The sequence below is a fragment of the Sinocyclocheilus grahami genome, unplaced genomic scaffold (genome assembly GCF_001515645.1).
Source record: "Sinocyclocheilus grahami isolate Dianchi unplaced genomic scaffold, SAMN03320097.WGS_v1.1 scaffold1171.1, whole genome shotgun sequence".
Lineage (NCBI taxonomy): Eukaryota > Metazoa > Chordata > Actinopteri > Cypriniformes > Cyprinidae > Sinocyclocheilus > Sinocyclocheilus grahami.
The window spans coordinates 294,896-315,028 of NW_015506350.1; the positions used below are offsets into that span (position 1 = coordinate 294,896).

Sequence of the window (20,133 nt, forward strand, 5' to 3'; positions counted from 1 at the left end):
GATGATATGATCAATACAGATATTTAATAAAAACATTAAAAACAAGCAGGGCTATAACTAAGTCATTAAAAATAACTCACACCGTGTCTACACCGGACGCTAGCGTCGTGGTGCGACACGACAAAAGACAATAGAACCCATTATAATTATGGCCCTATGATTTCTGCGATGCGGAAAACACGGCAGTAATCGCGGAATCCAGTCATAAAAACAGAATTTACTGAATAACGCGGAATGTCACGGAATTTGTCAAAGTTACACTTAAATCAAATCAAATCGCAGTATTGACTGGTATCTGTAAATAATAAGCTGCAAAAATACCATTTAAATATGAATCCTGCGTGTCTCTTTATGAATGAATGGCACAGACGCGCGGTTTCGTTTACTACACACATACTGAAGCGCGCAGTGTTTTCAGCGTCTGCTGTCTCGCTAAACGAGAACATAAATCTGCTCTATTACAAATAATTTATATTTTAAAAAATACCAAAAACAGCGGAATTACAAGATGGAAATATAGACTAGAACGATATTTAAACTTACGTCCATGACATTGACTCACTGCAGAGTTGTTTTGGCAATCTTTCCAGCTCTTAACGCCGAATGTGCTCTTGGATAAAATGGAATGTCACGGAATTTGTCAACACTTAAATCAAATCAAATCGCAGTATTGACTAGTATCTGTAAATAATAAGCTGCAAAAATACCATTTAAATATGAATCCTGCGTGTCTCTTTATGAATGAATGGCACAGACGCGCGGTTTCGTTTACTACACACATACTGAAGCGCGCAGTGTTTTCAGCGTCTGCTGTCTCGCTAAACGAGAACATAAATCTGCTCTATTACAAATAATTTATATTTTAAAAAATACCAAAAACAGCGGAATTACAAGATGGAAATATAGACTAGAACGATATTTAAACTTACGTCCATGACATTGACTCACTGCAGAGTTGTTTTGGCAATCTTTCCAGCTCTTAACGCCGAATGTGCTCTTGGATGGTATGATACATGATGGGCTAATGTGGAAGCAAATAACTTTAAATAACTTTAAAAAAATTAATCCCTTTTGTATTGCATTGCATATTGTATGTTCAGGGATGACAGATTGAGAAGCAGACATGCTATTTATGACTGGATGTAACTTTTCATACTTTGCAGTAAAAGTGGCTTTCCTATTAAATTTGTCCTATAAGTGCGGCTCTCGTGAAAAAATAGTGACGATCACTGTTGTAGGTGGTTGCTTACTGGCTCCAAGTAAAATAAGCCCACCCCAATATCTCTATAATATTCTGGTCTTTAGATATGGTTTGGGGCCCTCCTTCAATGTTAGTCAATGGGATTTTTTTTTTTTTGCAAATTTAATTGTCTGCAAGTCTAATTGATTAGGAAAAACGGTACAGGATGAGTTACTAACCAGCATTTAATACAGTTTGTTCAAATCACTAGACCAATGCAGGAGCAACAGTAATACCCTTGGGAAAAAGAAGTATACTTTAGCATACTTAAAAAGAGTGCTTATGTATACAGTTTACTTAAAAAATATATTTAAGTGTGAACTAAGTGTGTAATGTTTTAAATGAAAATGCATTATAGTTTTAAATTTATATTAAATGAAATTAGCTGAACTTTAGAGTGATTTTTTTGACCCACTTAAGTAGGACTTAAGTACATCTTTATATGTAATTTTATAATTACTTCTATTGTCTTTGAAATATGGTTAAAGTGTTCTTCTGAATGTACTGACAAGCATTTATGGTAAACCAAAATATACTTTAATGTCATTTCTATTGACACTTGTATATGTGACCCTGCACCACAAAACCAGTCATAAGGGTGAATTTTGTTTTATTTATCTGAATAAATAATTTGTTGGGAAGTTGTGGCCTAATGGTTAGAGAGTCGGACTCGTAACCCAAAGGTTGCGGGTTCGAGTCTCGTACCGGCAGGGATTGTAGGTGGGGGGAGTGAATGTACAGCACTCTCTCCCACCTTCAATACCACGACTGAGGTGCCCTTGAGCAAGGCACCGAACCCCCACCTACTCCCCGGGCGCTGCAGCACAAAAAAAAATGGCTGCCCACTGCTCCGGGTGTGTGATCACGGTGTGTGTGTTCACTGCTGTGTGTGTGCACTTTGGATGGGATAAATGCAGAGCACTAATTCCGAGTATGGGTCACCATACTAGGCCACATGTCACGTCACTTCACTTCATAAGCTTTCCATTGATGTGTGGTTTGTTAGGATAGGACAATATTTGGCCGAGATACAACTATTTGAATATCTGGAATCTGAGGGTGCAAAAAAAACCTAAATATTGAGAAAATTGCCTTTAAAGTTGTCCAAATGAAGTCCTTAGCAATGCATATTACTAATGATAATACATTTTTCATATATTTACGGTAGGAAATTTACAAAATATCTTCATGGAACATGATCTTTACTTAATATCCTAATGATTTTAGGCATAAAAGAAAAATTGATCATTTGGAACCATACAATGTATTTTTGGCTATAGCTACAAATATACCCCAGTGACTGGTTTTGTGCTCCAGGGTCACATATGCATTTAAATATATTTGTAATTACACATTTGTAATAAAGTTGCAATGTAGTAAACTTAAAATTAGGGATGCACCGATACCACTTTTTCCAGTACTCGCCCGATACCGATACTTTTATTTTAGGTACTTGCCGATACCGAGTACCGATATTTTTATTGCATTTGTACATTTTTTAAATATTGGGTACAGAAACCAAAAGAGTATGTATAATGTTAGCTGGTTAACTTAATTTATCAAATAGATACAGTCAAACCTAAATTTATTCAGACACCGTCAACAGTTCTCACATTATCAGTTTATCATAATTTTTGATTTCACTGTATATCCTCCTGTTATTTTCACACTTAATTATGCCCATTAAAATGTATTTTGAAGTTTTTGTTACTTTCACTGTTCATTTTTTTTGCTCTATGGTACATCATCTTTAATTTAATAGCATTAGAGCTGCTCCATTGCAGCGGCTCAGTACTGTAATCACGCGCTTTGCTGTAATAATGCAGGGAACCCCTCGTTATAAATCTCCTAACTGTGATATTTTCAGAAATAGAAGTCGCGTTTTTTAATCTGAAACGTGCTGCGATTTATATTCCAAAGCCACTCATATAATGCAGAAACACTCAAGCAAGCAAAACACGCACAATGCATGCACGTATTTGTACTGATGCAGAATGAGAGGACAGTACTACAGCCTAGCGCATTTCACACAAGCTGCTAGATTCATTTTCGCCAGAAATGCGTGTATGCCTAAGGTTAAAAATAAATGATGCTTATAGTGAATGCCCCTATAGATGGTCTTATTTTTACAATTTAGTTTTAATCCAAATGATGCGTGTGCTAAGTGAGTGAACATCAAAGATCACACAACAGAAGTGTGCACGCTCTCTCCCTTTCTCTCTCTCCCTACCGTTACGTACATTGTGCATTGTTTTACTTACTTGTTTTTGACATATCCGACCGAACTACAAACTTTCCAGTGATGTCTGTGAGAAAGGTATATTCACTCAATCCACTCAACATGCTTTGTTTATCAGCTCGCGCACATCAGCTATACAGGCGTTAATACTGAATGTTTAACATTATATTCATTGCATACATATACTTCGTAGACATCCTTAATCTCTAATAACTCCATTCTGCTGTCTGTTGTTCTGTTGTCGGTGTTTCATTGTCTGAATATGGCACTTATCACATGCTGTGTGGTATCGGCGTTTGGTGTCGGGGCATTTTAACGAGTACGAGTACGAGTACAGGAGCTCAGTATCGGGCCCGATACTGGTGCATCCCTACTTAAAATATATTAACTTTAATTGTAATACTGAATAACACACTACAGGTAAAATTCTAATCAAGTATTTTACATGTGCTTTAGTATGTTAGTCAACACATCAAAATAATTATTTAAAGCACAACAAAAGATTATTAAAACAATGATTTAAAATGTACTTTTAAGCAAAACTCTGAATTTGACATTATTACAAAGTCCACTTTTCAAGTCTACTTAAGTGTGTTAAGAAACTCTCTTTAAGGACACTTAAAAGGGTCATATGATGCGATTTCAAGTTTTCCTTTCTCTTTGGAGTGTTACAAGCTGATTGTAGATAGTTAAGATCCCTGAAGTTGCAAAGACTAAAGTCTCAAAACCAAAGAGATATTCTTTATCAAAGTTAAGACTCTGCCACGCCCCCCTAAAAATGAGGACCAAGCGGCAGTGTGTCCAGGAACCGGACTGATAATTTTTTTTTCTTTTCCTCTCTTCCCTCTCTCATATCTGTCTCTCCTCGTCCTTCCGTCTCCTTTTCTCTCGCCTCGTCTGTCTGTCCTTACCCCCGGTACGCCGCGGCCGTCGGGTAAGGGGGGGGGGGGGGGGGGAGGGGGGGGGGGGCGGGGGGCGAGTCGGGAGAGAGTTGAGCTTCCTGACTACCTGATGGATGAAGCTGTCCTTCAGTCTGCTGGTCCTGGCCTGGAGACTCAGCAGTCTCCTCACTGATGGCAGCAGACTGAAGAAGCTGTGTGTCGGGTGGGTGGGATCACCCGCAATGCAGAGGGGGAGTAGAGTGCAGTCTCGGGAGTACCCCCCGGCCTGCGAGGGGGACCAGGCCTGGATTTTATTTTGTGTTTTGGTTTTGTTTGTGCTATTTTGTGTTTGTTTATTTTATTAAAGTTTTGTTTAAATGTTCGCCGGTTCCCGCCTCCTTCTTCCCGAACTACGAACGTTGTTACATGCTGCTTCAAATTTTTGGTGATAACCCTGATACTTTTAGAGACTGTTTTATTCTTACCCTTAATTTTTCGAAAAGTCTATTTAGTAAAAACTCGATAGTACAGTCTGCAATATATATTTATATATGTTGATGTGCATGCATAAGCCTTTATGTAAATAGGCTGCATGCTGCGTTCGTCCAATCAGTGCCACTGACAATACAAACAATAAATGCAGTTTTGACGCTCTTTGATGCAGCACGAGCGACAGATCGCTGTATAAACGCCTCAGTTCAAACGGCAGTGTGATCGTCTCTTCCTCTTTACTACTAGTTTTAACGCAAAATAAACATGAATGAACATCTCACGCCTCATGTAATCGCTCAAGCAGTATTTCAACCGCGGAAAGACGGCAATAAAACAGCTTGTAAACAAAATGTCACGTAGCATTTAATTTGACACAGGCAGTCATCAGTGTCCACAGCTCGTTAGTGCGCTATAAATGAAGTCTAGAGAAGAGCATTTCACCAAATATTAGACTATTATATTTTACTTTACCTGTTAGTGATGTCTTAATTATTTAATGTTTAAATAAATCTAAATAGAATATTTATAATTCAAAAGTTAAATTAAAAACTGCATTATGTGCAATTTAGATGTTTGCATACATTTCCTTTAAGTTGAGTGTTGCTTGTTATATTTAACCCTCATGTAATTGCTCAAGCAGTGTTTCAACCGCGGAAAGACGGCAATAAAACAGCTTGTAAATAAAATGTCACGTAGCATTTAATTTGACGCAGGCAGTCATCAGTGTCCACAGCTCGTTAGTGCGCTATAAATGAAGTCTAGAGAAGAGCATTTCACCAAATATTAGACTATTATATTTTACTTTACCTGTTAGTGATGTCTTAATTATTTAATGTTTAAATAAATCTAAATAGAATATTTATAATTCAAAAGTTAAATTAAAAACTGCATTATGTGCAATTTAGATGTTTGCATACATTTCCTTTAAGTTGAGTGTTGCTTGTTATATTTAAAAATAAATAGTAATTAAATTTAAGTTTGGGCTCTTATAGTAGGCCTAATGTAAAAGGGCTCACTATAGTTCAAAGCATAAGTCGAGGTAGATTTTTATCCCTAAGACATTTTTTATTATAACTGAGTTTACTTAAAGAAAGAGCAATTTGTTAATTAAACCACTGTTTAATAATAATAAAAAAAAAAAGTTTAGTTTTTTCCCCTGCTGTACCGAAACATGACATAAAAACCGAGGTAGAGATTACGGTTTATAAAGTTGTAAATATAGATATTTTTCTTACACAAACGCATCGATTCACTTCAAAAGGCCTTTATTAACCCCCCGGAGCCGTGTGGAGCACTTTTTATGATGGATATGTAAGGTTCATTCAATTAGCCCAATGAAGGTATCCAACGGTGGCTGAAGGTTTCCTGCGCGTTCAGTCTTTAAGGTGCCCAAATAATTCAGTTTCTAATAGTTAATTCTAATCTGTCTGCATGTTATTATGACCTCGAATTTAGGTTGAAATGCAAATTGGTTGTCTGTCCATTACTAATTCTTCTTCTTCTGACATTTGATTATTCTAGTTAACTCTTTACTTTATATTTTACTCATAATAAATGTATTATGCCGATTACATTGTCAATTCAGAGATATCAAATCAAATCAATACAAGACATCAAATTCTCAAAGATAAATCTAGGAGTAAAAGATGCATACCTGACTTAAAAAAAAAAACAGTGTGGAGTCTATGGTCACACTCCAGACTACAGGCTCATCTGACTACAGAAGCGCGCTGATATTCTCGCAACAGTTCCTTAAGTACTCAGACCAAGACAAACATCCTCCAAATGGAGACAGGAATTTGCATTGATCAAGGCCTAGACGTGGAGAGTTTACACCTTTTGGGGACAGATGGTAATTTGCATGAAAGACACTGGGAAAGGACAAAATATCTCTAAACTCTTAGGATCTTTATCACCTTCTTAGTCTGCTTCATGTAAGATTGAGACCATTGTACCAGTCTCACTGAGACAATTCAAACAATGCCAAAACATGACTGTGAATATCACTTGCATTCATGTTGAACATTATATTATGCTACTGACCATTCTGAATGAAGGGAAGGATGGGGGAGGGGGAAAGGAACAAATAGGGCCTTTCGCACCGCAGGAACCTTTTCATAGTACCAGAACTAATTGTGGAATTACCCACTTTTTGGCGTTTTCGCACCGCCGGAACTGGGTGCGATTTTAGTACCAGACTGCCTTTTTCGAGAACCAAATTAGCTCCTACTCCGGAGCAGGGTCTAACCAGCACAACTGGTACTAATCGTGACGCAAGTAGACATTGATTGGCCAAACGCGTATGAAAACGCCCTCACCCGTTAAAAATAAATAGTAATTAAATTTAAGTTTGGGCTCTTATAGTAGGCCTAATGTAAAAGGGCTCACTATAGTTCAAAGCATAAGTCGAGGTAGATTTTTATCCCTAAGAATTTTTTTATTATAACTGAGTTTACTTAAAGAAAGAGCAATTTGTTAATTAAACCACTGTTTAATAATAAAAAAAAAAAAAAGTTTAGTTTTTTCCCCTGCTGTACCGAAACATGACATAAAAACCGAGGTAGAGATTACGGTTTATAAAGTTGTAAATATAGATATTTTTCTTACACAAACGCATCGATTCACTTCAAAAGGCCTTTATTAACCCCCCGGAGCCGTGTGGAGCACTTTTTATGATGGATATGTAAGGTTCATTCAATTAGCCCAATGAAGGTATCCAACGGTGGCTGAAGGTTTCCTGCGCGTTCAGTCTTTAAGGTGCCCAAATAATTCAGTTTCTAATAGTTAATTCTAATCTGTCTGCATGTTATTATGACCTCGAATTTAGGTTGAAATGCAAATTGGTTGTCTGTCCATTACTAATTCTTCTTCTTCTGACATTTGATTATTCTAGTTAACTCTTTACTTTATATTTTACTCATAATAAATGTATTATGCCGATTACATTGTCAATTCAGAGATATCAAATCAAATCAATACAAGACATCAAATTCTCAAAGATAAATCTAGGAGTAAAAGATGCATACCTGACTTAAAAAAAAAAAACAGTGTGGAGTCTATGGTCACACTCCAGACTACAGGCTCATCTGACTACAGAAGCGCGCTGATATTCTCGCAACAGTTCCTTAAGTACTCAGACCAAGACAAACATCCTCCAAATGGAGACAGGAATTTGCATTGATCAAGGCCTAGACGTGGAGAGTTTACACCTTTTGGGGACAGATGGTAATTTGCATGAAAGACACTGGGAAAGGACAAAATATCTCTAAACTCTTAGGATCTTTATCACCTTCTTAGTCTGCTTCATGTAAGATTGAGACCATTGTACCAGTCTCACTGAGACAATTCAAACAATGCCAAAACATGACTGTGAATATCACTTGCATTCATGTTGAACATTATATTATGCTACTGACCATTCTGAATGAAGGGAAGGATGGGGGAGGGGGAAAGGAACAAATAGGGCCTTTCGCACCGCAGGAACCTTTTCATAGTACCAGAACTAATTGTGGAATTACCCACTTTTTGGCGTTTTCGCACCGCCGGAACTGGGTGCGATTTTAGTACCCTTCTTCTGACATTTGATTATTCTAGTTAACTCTTTACTTTGTATTTTACTCATAATAAATGTATTATGCCGATTACATTGTCAATTCAGAGATATCAAATCAAATCAATACAAGACATCAAATTCTCAAAGATAAATCTAGGAGTAAAAGATGCATACCTGACTTAAAAAAAAAAACAGTGTGGAGTCTATGGTCACACTCCAGACTACAGGCTCATCTGACTACAGAAGCGCGCTGATATTCTCGCAACAGTTCCTTAAGTACTCAGACCAAGACAAACATCCTCCAAATGGAGACAGGAATTTGCATTGATCAAGGCCTAGACGTGGAGAGTTTACACCTTTTGGGGACAGATGGTAATTTGCATGAAAGACACTGGGAAAGGACAAAATATCTCTACATGTCCACTGTGAAACCCGCGAGACATAACAAAAACACAGCTCCGATCACAGCGTCCTCCATCCTCCTGTTGTTAATGTTGTTCTTCTTTGTTTCTGTTGTTGAACGCCGCGCACAAATGACGTCGCTGTCGACCGGCTTACGTCACGTCCTAGGACACACTCTCAGTGCGAATGCAACCCTTTAAATGGTACTGGGAAATAGTTCGTGCAAAATCATCCCAGTACTTTAGTACCGTACATTTAGTTCTGGAACTAAAGCGGTGCGAAAGGGCCTAATGTGAGAAAGGACTTTTCCTGCATCTTCTCTCAATGAGATGTGGAAACACATGTCTGTGCATTAATACACTGTGGAAGTCACATACACTTAGGATGGCTTGAAGGTGAGTAAATCGTGGGGCAATTTTCATTTCTGGGTGAACTATCCCTTTAACCACAGGTAAATGATGTGCAATATTAAACGTGACGCAAGATAAACCATGATTCTGTTTACCCTGGGTTTAGTATGACCCTGACTTAACTATTTCAAGTGTGAAAAGCCCTCTTGTGAACAAATTCCACCAACAAAAGATTTTCAAACTTAGAAATCTGATCAAAGCTCAAACACATGCAGAAGTACATGTAAAAGCAGCGGTGTGAATGTGCACAGCTCTGTTGGTCTCACCTGACGTGTTTGCCATGAACGAGCGAGAGCAGGCAGAGCTTCACCATATTCCACGAGGTGCTGTTGTCATAGCGCATCAGGTTCAGTGCCATGGCAACATGCGAGTGACAGTTGTCACAGCAAAGGTTGTGCTGGAGAGAAAACGGAGATAATTTGTCAGAATATAACGAAGTCCCTTTAAGGCAAGTCATATCACATCTTTGAAACGCCTCTCGGGCATGCAAGCGCAGCTCCTATCTCTTTGAACGGGGAAACATCAAATTCTCCAAAACTGTTCGCCAAGCTTACGATTCATTTTGAAATCACCAATCAAATCTGACAACAACTGTTTCATAAATGTAAAAATGCGTATTTTTTCAGGCTAGACCAGCCAATGCGTATGTGCAGTCCTAAGCGCACGTCTCCAGGATACTGACTGTTTCTATAGCAACCAGGACTTCTAAGCAGCAGTGATGCACTGACTTTACCGATTAGCGATTGGCTCTTTTATTCAGAAGGCGGGGCTTCGTTCGATAGAGCGGCCATATTGAGCGTTGCATTTTTCCCCATTCAAAACTATACGAGTGACACGTCTTGGGTATTCTATAGTCTTTGAATATAAGCAGTTTATTTGTATGCATGCTCATTGAAATATATATATATTTTTTAATTCTGGGAAATTAACATAATATTATAAAGAGAAAAAATACATTTACTGTTTTGATTTTCTAAATGTAGTTCATAACTGCACATGAAAACACAAGCAAAATAGGGAAGAAACACACATTACCATTCTCTGTTTGTACTCTTCTGATGCGTTGTGAACTGCTGTGTCCCACGTGTTAGATCCACTGGCATACACTTTACTTACATCTAACATCCAGTACCTGGGAATAAAGCAGATTAATACTGCAGCAAGCACATATGCAGTGAGTGTGAAGCACATGTATCATGAAAAGCACACACTGCAGTTCAACAGGCAAAGTCATTTCTTTTATAACCACTGTTGGAGGACAATAACCATATAAAGCCTGCCATATAACTTCTACAGCCTCTAAATGATCAACACGATCAAGACCTGATCTGAAAAACCCATTGAACACAATCTACCACATGCCTTCTGTCATCTGATTGATGATAGGTTATACTTTTTAGCAAGTAAAAGGCATTTTAGTATAATTGTACAAACCTTCACTTTCAGGTCATGGTTCACATGTATTTTTGCAGTGAAATCTTTACTTTTATAAAGTAAACGTAAGAATAACTTTTATATTGTTCATATTTCAAGATGAACGCCTACTGGAGTATAGCAACTTAGGTTTAACTGATTATCCATACATACTTTTTTAAGAAAAGAAGTCATGTTAAACTGTGAATATGAAATATGATACAGGCTTTTATTTTGAAATATGATCAGGCCCAGGGGAACATTTATTTACATTTCTGTCAATCATCACGGTATTGCATTGCATTATTTGTTTTGCCCCCACAATATAAACTACAGAGCTTTGATCATAAAACTAAGCATTTAAATATCATCTTACTAAGACTTATTATTGGGAGATATAGAGTGAGAACTGATATTTATTATAGGCTATGCATTTTATGTAAGTAGTCTGGTTATACTGTTATAAAGATCTCATTGAATTACATCACAAACTATCAGAATGTCATCATTTTTGGCCATATAAACATCAGCAACTGCAACAAATTGCGTATTTTTCCTCAGTTTGGGCTGCTGAATAAAACTGATGTGTTTTTAATTCCTCCTCGAGTATGAGCTCCATATTCTCACTATATTACACTATATGAGCCATAAAAGCCTGATTTATCAAATATGATACAAAACATAAAACGCATATGCAAACTTAAATGAAATTACAGATGTCACCTGTAAAAACTGGCTTGTGAATCTATATACAGGGGCGGACTTACCCATTAGGCAAAGGTAGGCGACCGCCTTGGGCCCCCAAAAGCCAAGGGCCCCCTAACATGCTTTTCATATAGGATATGCGCATTAAGCGCGGACACGCGAACGGTTGCTGTTTACGGTGTTTATTACCACAACAACCGTCCGAGTCTGTGGCGCCTGCAGGTGTACGGTTGTATGCACTGTGCGTAACATGAGCGCTCAGACTGATCTGAGATTTGCCCCGCAAACATTTCAGCAGTTATTATAGGCCTGTGTGTCACGTATTTCTGTCGACTGAACAGAAATCAATTTCTGTATAGAAATATTATGCCAAATAGAAGCAGAAAATCGTGCTATACGCACTTTCATGAGATCAGGTTAACTTAGCCTACAACAATTAATTTGTAGGCTATTTTACAAATGGGAATACAACGCTACCCGTAAAATTTATAGTGAAAAGTACTTTAAAAGTGTCTGGAATGCAGTAAAGTAATTTTAAAGCTGTTTTTTAAAACATTTGCTGCGTGGATAAAAAATTTAAATAATTAACATATCATACAAAATTGCGTTGCAGCAAATCCTTTACATTTTAAGGTATTCAGAACAGAGCAACATACAAATCAGAAAAAGCAGCTATACAATTATAGGACAAAGTTTTACATATATGCCATTATAATTAGTGACATCTGTAATTTCATTGACAATTGCATACTTTCTAGTACCCCAGCTTAATATAGAGACTTGCTATAAGTAAGTCATTCATTGAAGTAAACACTGTGGCATCGCTTTATTTTGATCATGCTGATCAACACAAAACCACAGCACTGACTCACTTCGTTGGTCTTCCAAACGCCATGTTGTCCTCCTGCAAGAGCAGAGAAACAGACACTTAAACTCTGTATGTGTACAATGTGATTTTTTTTTTTAAACAATTCATTCATAACATATCCCTCTTTCCTGACAGATATCATTGTGAATAAACACCTCTCTCTGTGGGAGCCAATAAGCCTGGGTGGTCTATGTTACCAGCAGCTATCCATAAGCTGTCACTCATCTCAAGTATGTGCACTGAAATCGGCCATCTTTGCTCACGGTGGCTCAGCGCTGCTGCCAGGTCATGTGACTAATGACTGTAGCCCTGCAGTTGACATCATGATGACAGCACAAGAACACACACAAGTGCCTTCAACAGCAACTGTGACAAACTCTGTTTCAGTACTCGCAAGCCTATTTCACGCTTTAAAGAGCACTACAAAATTAAACAACACCTACGATAATACAATACAAAAATATTGCTTGCAAAATATTTTTTGTCAGAATTCATAGGATACATTTTACACATAGATACCATGTTTTTTTTCACTTAAAATTAGTTAAAAAACAAGTTCAATAAAATCTTAATGCCAGGGCATTAAGTGAATGCAGTCTTATGCAGCGTTGCTTCTCAATAATATGTATATTCTATTAAGTATATTACATAAACTGGAAAACAAACTACTTAAAGGGAAAGTTCTGTCATAATTTACTCAGCCTCATGTCAATAATCAGCAAATGTTAATAATAATCCACTGCAGATATAGGTCTATTATCAAGGATTTCCCAAAACCCTTAATCTGAACTGACCTCAACCCACATCGGCCTGCTCATGAGACGTGCTTCAGTCCCGTCAGCCACAAGCGGAGTCAAGTGCAGCCGATTGTGGTGCACTTGAGTGTGTGCTGGCCCGTATCACCGCAGGTCAAATAACCCCATCCTCTCACGTTACCGGCCCTGCTCTACCCAACACATTTCACTTTTGCTCCTGTCTGACAGAGATCTGTTCAAAGGATAATGTCCGAACCTGAAGAGAACTGCTGTGGAGCTTTCGTACCATCATAACTTTGCTTTTGTTTGAACAGCTTGTCTGAATTTGTACAGGATTCTTACGCGCAAGCGGTTGGATCCTCCATTTAATATCAGGTGCATTATGAGATAGAGTTGCCCTGACTGCGAACTCGTGGATACTACCATGTATTTTGAACAAGAAGATCTCCAGAACTCTGGAAGCGGCTGAGAACAAGGAGGGCTAGCTTTCACCACACGCCTTTCTGCACAGGTATAGTTTTTTTTCGGAAACAACAGGATGAGCTCGTACAGGGTCACCGAGGAAGCTGGTGGCGAACGCTGAACTTTCCATTGATTTCTAGTGAAAAAGATCCATTGCTTATGAACAGAACTTCGCACCAAATTATAGAGACCTTTATCTAGAGGAACGTTCTTAACTGAAACCAGCCTTTATGTCAACAAAAGGTTTGACATTGTTGAGGTCAGACAGGAGGAAAGTCCAGCCCAGTCTACACAGGTCGTTTATAACACAGCTCAGGCGTCTCACAGTAACAAGCCTCCATGGGCTTCTAACAAGCTCATTGTTGCCAGATTGAAAGAGATCCAAACCATCCAATGGTAGATTTAAACCTGCACAGTTTGGAAACATTCCCAGTGTTACACAGTTTATGCAATCTGGCAACCGTGAGCATGAGTTGTCTCTCCACTGTGAAAAGCTGCTGCAAAAGATGTTCAGTGATACTCAACGATGCTTAAATAAAGGTTTAATATAGGTGCTTCTTACATTTTGAGGACAAACCTTCTGAGTGACGAATTTCTCAGTGTGTGCTTGCTCTGAAAGACAGAGGTGACGTGCAACGTGCATTTAACCCTTTAAATAACCAATCGTGCATGGTCTCATGAATTTTTGGGCAGACAGATGAAGACTGTAGCTTGAATACGCCATAACCTATTTTAGCTAGATTATAATAATGCATGTACATGTACTTACTGAGACAAAGTATGGACCTGCAAAATCACGGATCACTCCAGAGGAGGTGCAGATGCCCATGTGGCCAATGAATGGAAACAGCCATCTGAAAGAATTAAACAAATAACTGCTATGAACGAAATCTACAATGACACGCGACATTCTGTCTTAAGATTTGATTTTGCCGCAAACAAGAATGTGATCAATATGTTCATCCATTTTCCAGGAAGAAAAATGTTAAATGCTTCTATTTATTTTCGTTGTCAATATGCATATCTGCTGAAAGTTTATTTTATAACTTTTTGTTCTTCTTAACTATATCTTTTATTTTTTTATATATTTTTTAATATATTTATTTTAATAGAATTCAACATAACTTTGATTATTAATACAACTTGTACACTGTAAAAAAAAAAATCAAACTTGCGAAAAGTTCTAACAAATGTAAAAAAAGTAGCTTGAACAAAGAGTTTTTAGTTGGAGGAGTCAGTTTATGTTGTGTGAACTGAACAAGAACGCTCTAAACAAGTTGCTAGCAAAAGTTGTTTTGTTTGCCTTACTTAGCTACTCGAGTATTTGTTCACAACATGTCCAAATGTTCTCCCAACTTTCCAAATTAAGTCATCTGAAGAAACATTTTTAAGCTCCCGGCATGCATTGCAACTTGAAAACATTGTGGTAATTATTATAAAAATATTGTCATTGTTTTACATTTTACTGCATTAATGTATGCTCTGCTGACGTCACAAGAAAGTAAACTAAACTAAAATTATTTTGTTACATCATTTTTGCATTGTCTGTAATAACTGCTATTCAATATATATATATTTTTTAATAAAATGTCCATAAATATTTTGTATAAAACCGTTCACAGTTAATAAACAGTTGTTTTGGGGAGGACAGTTAAAAGCATAAGCCTTGATGCTGCATGGAGATGCCCTTTTCAATATCAAACACCTGGCCAAAATCCAGCTTCCCCTGCTGATTCATATTCATGTTATTTTGGCTTTGGAATTGAAACAAACAGGCCGACAGAACCGGCAATCCAAAGGACAACCAGATAAGAAAGCGGATTAGACACTAGACCAAAATTCCTGCCAAAATGATTAAAAAATGATTATCAGCAGAGCTCTCAAGGGTGCAATATGAATAACAGTATGGATTTCCTGGATAAAACAGCCTTGGTGGAGTGTGTGAAGTGGAGTAGGGCATACGCCGGCACCCCAGATATGCTCCTGTGTGCATATTTATCACCGAGTGTCCTACAGAGCAAGCCGCCGACCCAAATACAGGAGAAGACGACAACATGGGGCGAGGAACTCTCACACTGAGACAATCTGCAGTGGAGGACACCAGGAGACTGGTCTAAGATCAGCTGTAATCAGATTCATCTCAGCATACGTGATTATCAGAAGGAGTTTGGATTCTGATCCCAGACCAGAATATAGCCTAATGGTTGATGTTAGTGAACTCAAGCTGCAACCCAGGACAAATGCATCAAAGATTCAACGAAGGTGTCGTGTTTGCAACTAATGGTCATAGATTATAATGTACATTATGGAATTACTGCTATGCATGTATTTACTTAAAAGTATTAAAACCTTATACTATGCAATAACCTTATACTTATTTATCACCCTAAATCCTAGTACATCCCTACAACTTTATTTTATTCTATTCCTATTCTATCTATAGCACACCTGTACATACAATTTATTCTTTTTTTGTAGTTTATATTTATGCATGTGTATTTTATTCACATCTTATTTTTATTATCATCGGTGTGTTGTTGTTGTGTCCGTGTACTGGAAGCTTGTGACACTATAACAAATTCCTTGTATGTGCAAACATACTTGGCAATAAAGCTCTTTCTGATTCTGATTCTAAAAGGTACCATGGTACTACAATTATCAAAGTATTACTATGGTATTCTTTCAAATACCCAGGCGTAAATACCACAGTATTAACATGGTAATCATTCAGCACCATGCATCTAAATCTACACTGCAAAAAATGACCGTGAATTTAACGGTAAAAGACTGTAAAAATGCTACAGTAAAAACCTGTTAAAAGGTTAACGGTAAATTCCCCTACTATATACGGTGAAAAACTGTATTGGACATTACATGTATTGGACATTAATTTTAGAATGAATTTTTAACCCACTTCCACATTTTGGAAGTGAAAAAGACCGTATAATTTACAGTGAATAACCGTAAATTGACATTCCCAGAATTCCCTGCGTTACATTTCAAATTTGATGTTTTGTTGTTGAAATAACTGTTTCTTCTTAGTTTTTTCTTATCAGTTTTGTATATTAGGGTTGTGTGTTACACCTAATGTTGTTAGATTAATGTTTATTGCATTATTTCAGTTTCATGTGTGTTACCATGATGGTGTTTAGTGTTTGTGTGAATGACGCTGTGCACCTTCTATATATGTTATTATTTAAAAGCTGCTTGTGATGGGCTTTGGTTCATCATGTGACTTTCTCATCACCTCCTGCATTTGGCAGTTATCAGTGGATTACAAAGCTACAAAACAGATTTCAGTACTTCAATAGGTTGGTATATTAACATTATATCAGTTAATGAAATTACGGCATTTAACTGTAAATTTAAGTTAAAACTGTAAAATGTTGCTACCGTACTTTTTACGATAAAATTCCGGCAAACAGAGCTGCCGGTTTTTTACCATAAATTTTACGAGTTTTTTTTTTTTTTTTTTTACAGTGTATCTAAATACAACCATCACTGTACCATAGTAATTCCACACTACTTTTATGTAAAGAGAAGAGAAAACATTGTAATCACTTTAACCACATCTATAATAATGATATAACGACACAGAGAAATCACTTTCAGTTAACAATAGTTATCGTTATAATTCTTGGTGTGAACAGGCCATGAAAGATTTCCTCCTGATCGTCTCAAATAGCTTTTATAATCATTCATGTTTACTGGATCAGGATTAAGGATAGGGACGGATAAAATTCACATGCACAAAAGCCATTTTTAGCCAGTGAAATGGCTTAGAAATCATAAAATTTACTACAGAAATTTCTATGAATTTTTAGGATTTGTCTAATTTCATGACTTTTTTTTACGTTTGGAAGATGCTACTACTTGTTTCACTTCTGTTTCAGTTTTTCATAACCATTTCTTACTATGTGTCAGTAAGTTGTTGTTATTTTAGCATGTGTGTTTGGCTCAGTGTTATTTTTTTAGGATTACTGATAAACTAATGTACTTTGATTTGTATTAGTTATCTATTTTAGTTTGTTACAGTTGTAGTAACGTTGTCATTTTATGAGTTTTTTATTATGTCTATATAGGCTTTTTATTAAGTTTTAGTTGTATTTAATTTGAGTTATTTCAGTCCTTCAACATACAAAATGGAAATGAAATAATATATATATATATATATATTGAATGTATTTATATATATACATGTATATGTATATGTGTGTGGCTGTACATACACATATGTAGTTGTTTTTTGGTGTTTGGCTTAGTGTTATGTTAGAATCATTATTATACCTTTTGTTATTTTAATATTTTGAATTGTTTTTAGCTTTATTTTTTTTGTTTTCATTTAAATGTTTAGTGTTGAAATGTTGTACGCATTTGTCATTTTTATTAAATTTCTTTTATTTTCTTAAATGTGTGTATATACAGTGGGGAAAAAAAGTATTTAGTCAGCCACCAATTGTGCAAGTTCTCCCACTTAAAAAGATGAGAGAGGCCTGTTTATAGAGTTTTAGCTTTTAGTTTTAAAGGGGTCATATGATGCGATTTCAAGTTTTGCTTTCTCTTTGGAGTGGTACAAGCTGATTGTGCATAGATAAGATCCCTGAAGTTGCAAAGACTAAAGTCTCAAACCCAAAGAGATATTCTTTATCAAAGTTAAGACTCTGCCACGCCCCCCTAAAACGGTTCGTTCTAACACGCCCCCACATATCTACCTCACTATGTGGGAATATTTGCGTAATGCGCCCAAATGTGCAGCAGAGAAAGAAGGCGTGGTTTCAGTAACCGCAGTTAGTGTTGAAGCAGCCAGTTTTGTTATTAGTTTAAGTATTTGCTATTGACTGGAGTGTGCACGCATGTGTGTGTGTGTGAGAGAGAGAGAGAGAGAGAGAGAGAGACAGGGTCACAATACACAAAATAATGATCTTTAAAAAAGCATCATATGACCCCTTTAATTACTTTTTCTTACTTGTAAGTCGCTTTGGATAAAAGCGTCTGCTAAATGACTAAAAGTAAAAAGTAAAGTAAAAGTAAGATGCAATGTAAAAATGTCCTCATACTTTCAGGTTTTCCATGACAATGTAACCCTGCTACATTCAAATATCTGTTGTCACGATTTGTTACAGCAAGTTTCACATCAATGATAATCATATGAAAACTGTGACTTCATTACTTGTTTGACCCGTTTTCTCACACCTTACTTTAATTTAATTACAAACCCATCCAGTTTTAGCATAACAGTCTAAAGCTCCTTCTGTTCTTCACACAAAACTATAATATGACTTCAGGAGTGCTGACTACTTTCTGTCATTTTGAGCACTACAGCTCCAGTCTCCATCCACTCTGACTGTATCAAAGAATAGAGATCATTCTAAAAGCGTGTCTTCGGTGTTCGAATATTTGAATGAGTGTTCCAGGGAATGAAGTCGTGCAGGTTTGGAGCAACATGGAAATGAGTAAACGATGTCAGAATTGTATTTCCTTCGGGGAACTACTCCTTTAAACACAGCGACCAGGTTTCTCTTGTCAGGAAATCAGTTCATGTTTAATAAACCCTTTTACACTGCTGTTAACGCGACGCGACGCTAGCTGGTGTAATGTTTGGTGTGTTATGCGTCCATCATAAACACAAACCTCTTTCTTAAGGGACTGAATCGATTTCAACACATCAACATGAAGCAAAAGCAACAGCGGAGGCGAGAATCACTCACGATAACACGGGGATTGGCGTCCATACAATACAGTAGGGATAGCGGCTAATGCTCGGGTCTATCCTCTCGAACGCTATGTTATAATTCTTCATGGTCTCTATTTCGACAGCATCCGCCATCACCAGCTGTGAGAAATGAACTTCATTCGTTCCGCTTCCTGGATCTGCAGCGCGAGGGCGACGCGAGGGCGACGCGAGCGGCGCGTTTCCGGGGTCCCTGGCCACTGCAGACCACACACACTTTATCGATGGGAAATATCAAGCTATAAAAATGAGAGTAATTACCATTGTGAGAGGACATGTTTGACACCAATATATGGGTATAAAAGTAATTTAGCATTTTAATGTTTCATTTTTAGTTTGTACGAGAGGATCTGGGAATGACATAACATGAACACGCTTGCTTGCTTGCTTGTATATACATAAATTAAAAGAATGACCACATGTAGGCAATCAAAAGAAGATCAGTTTAAAATTCATACTGTTGCCACATTATGAGCTACAATTTAGAACATGTTTCCCGTAAATGAATGGGCTAAATCAAAAATAAAATGTAACATTTGTTTTATTTTGTGAATAAAAATATTGCATAGTAATAATAATAATGTTACTGCTTTAATAATAATAATTATTATTATTAATAATATTGTTAAAACCGTGTTTATGCAGAAAAAGGTAATAAACTAATGCATGAATAAATGTACTTTAAAGGAATGGTCCACCCAAAAATTAAAATTTGCTGAATCCAATTCTTCATGGGAACAGATTTTGAGTGACAGAACTGACGGAGGTGACACATCTGACAGAGGCGACAGAACTGACGGAGGTGACACATCTGAAGGAGGTGACAGAACTGACGGAGGTGACACATCTGACGGAGGTGACAGAACTGACGGAGTTGACACAACTGACGGAGGTGACAGATCTGACGGAGGTGACACATCTGAAGGAGGTGACAGAACTGACGGAGGTGACACATCTGACGGAGGTGACAGAACTGACGGAG

General features: G+C 37.2%; 1 protein-coding gene across 1 annotated transcript in view; it reads right to left on the bottom strand.

Moving 5' to 3' along the window:
• The window catches only part of tmem222b (transmembrane protein 222b), a 21,305-nt gene extending 1,933 nt beyond the window's left edge, over positions 1 to 19,372 (bottom strand). Inside the window, exons 1-5 of the mRNA XM_016253283.1 lie at positions 19,129 to 19,372; positions 14,190 to 14,274; positions 12,208 to 12,239; positions 10,253 to 10,349; positions 9,484 to 9,614 (exon numbers count right to left, since the gene is read on the bottom strand). Of these exons, the coding sequence (XP_016108769.1) occupies positions 9,484 to 9,614; positions 10,253 to 10,349; positions 12,208 to 12,239; positions 14,190 to 14,274; positions 19,129 to 19,247 (464 nt within the window). The 5' untranslated portion in view covers positions 19,248 to 19,372. The remainder of the gene's footprint in view (positions 1 to 9,483; positions 9,615 to 10,252; positions 10,350 to 12,207; positions 12,240 to 14,189; positions 14,275 to 19,128) is intronic.
• Positions 19,373 to 20,133: the final 761 nt, after the last annotated feature.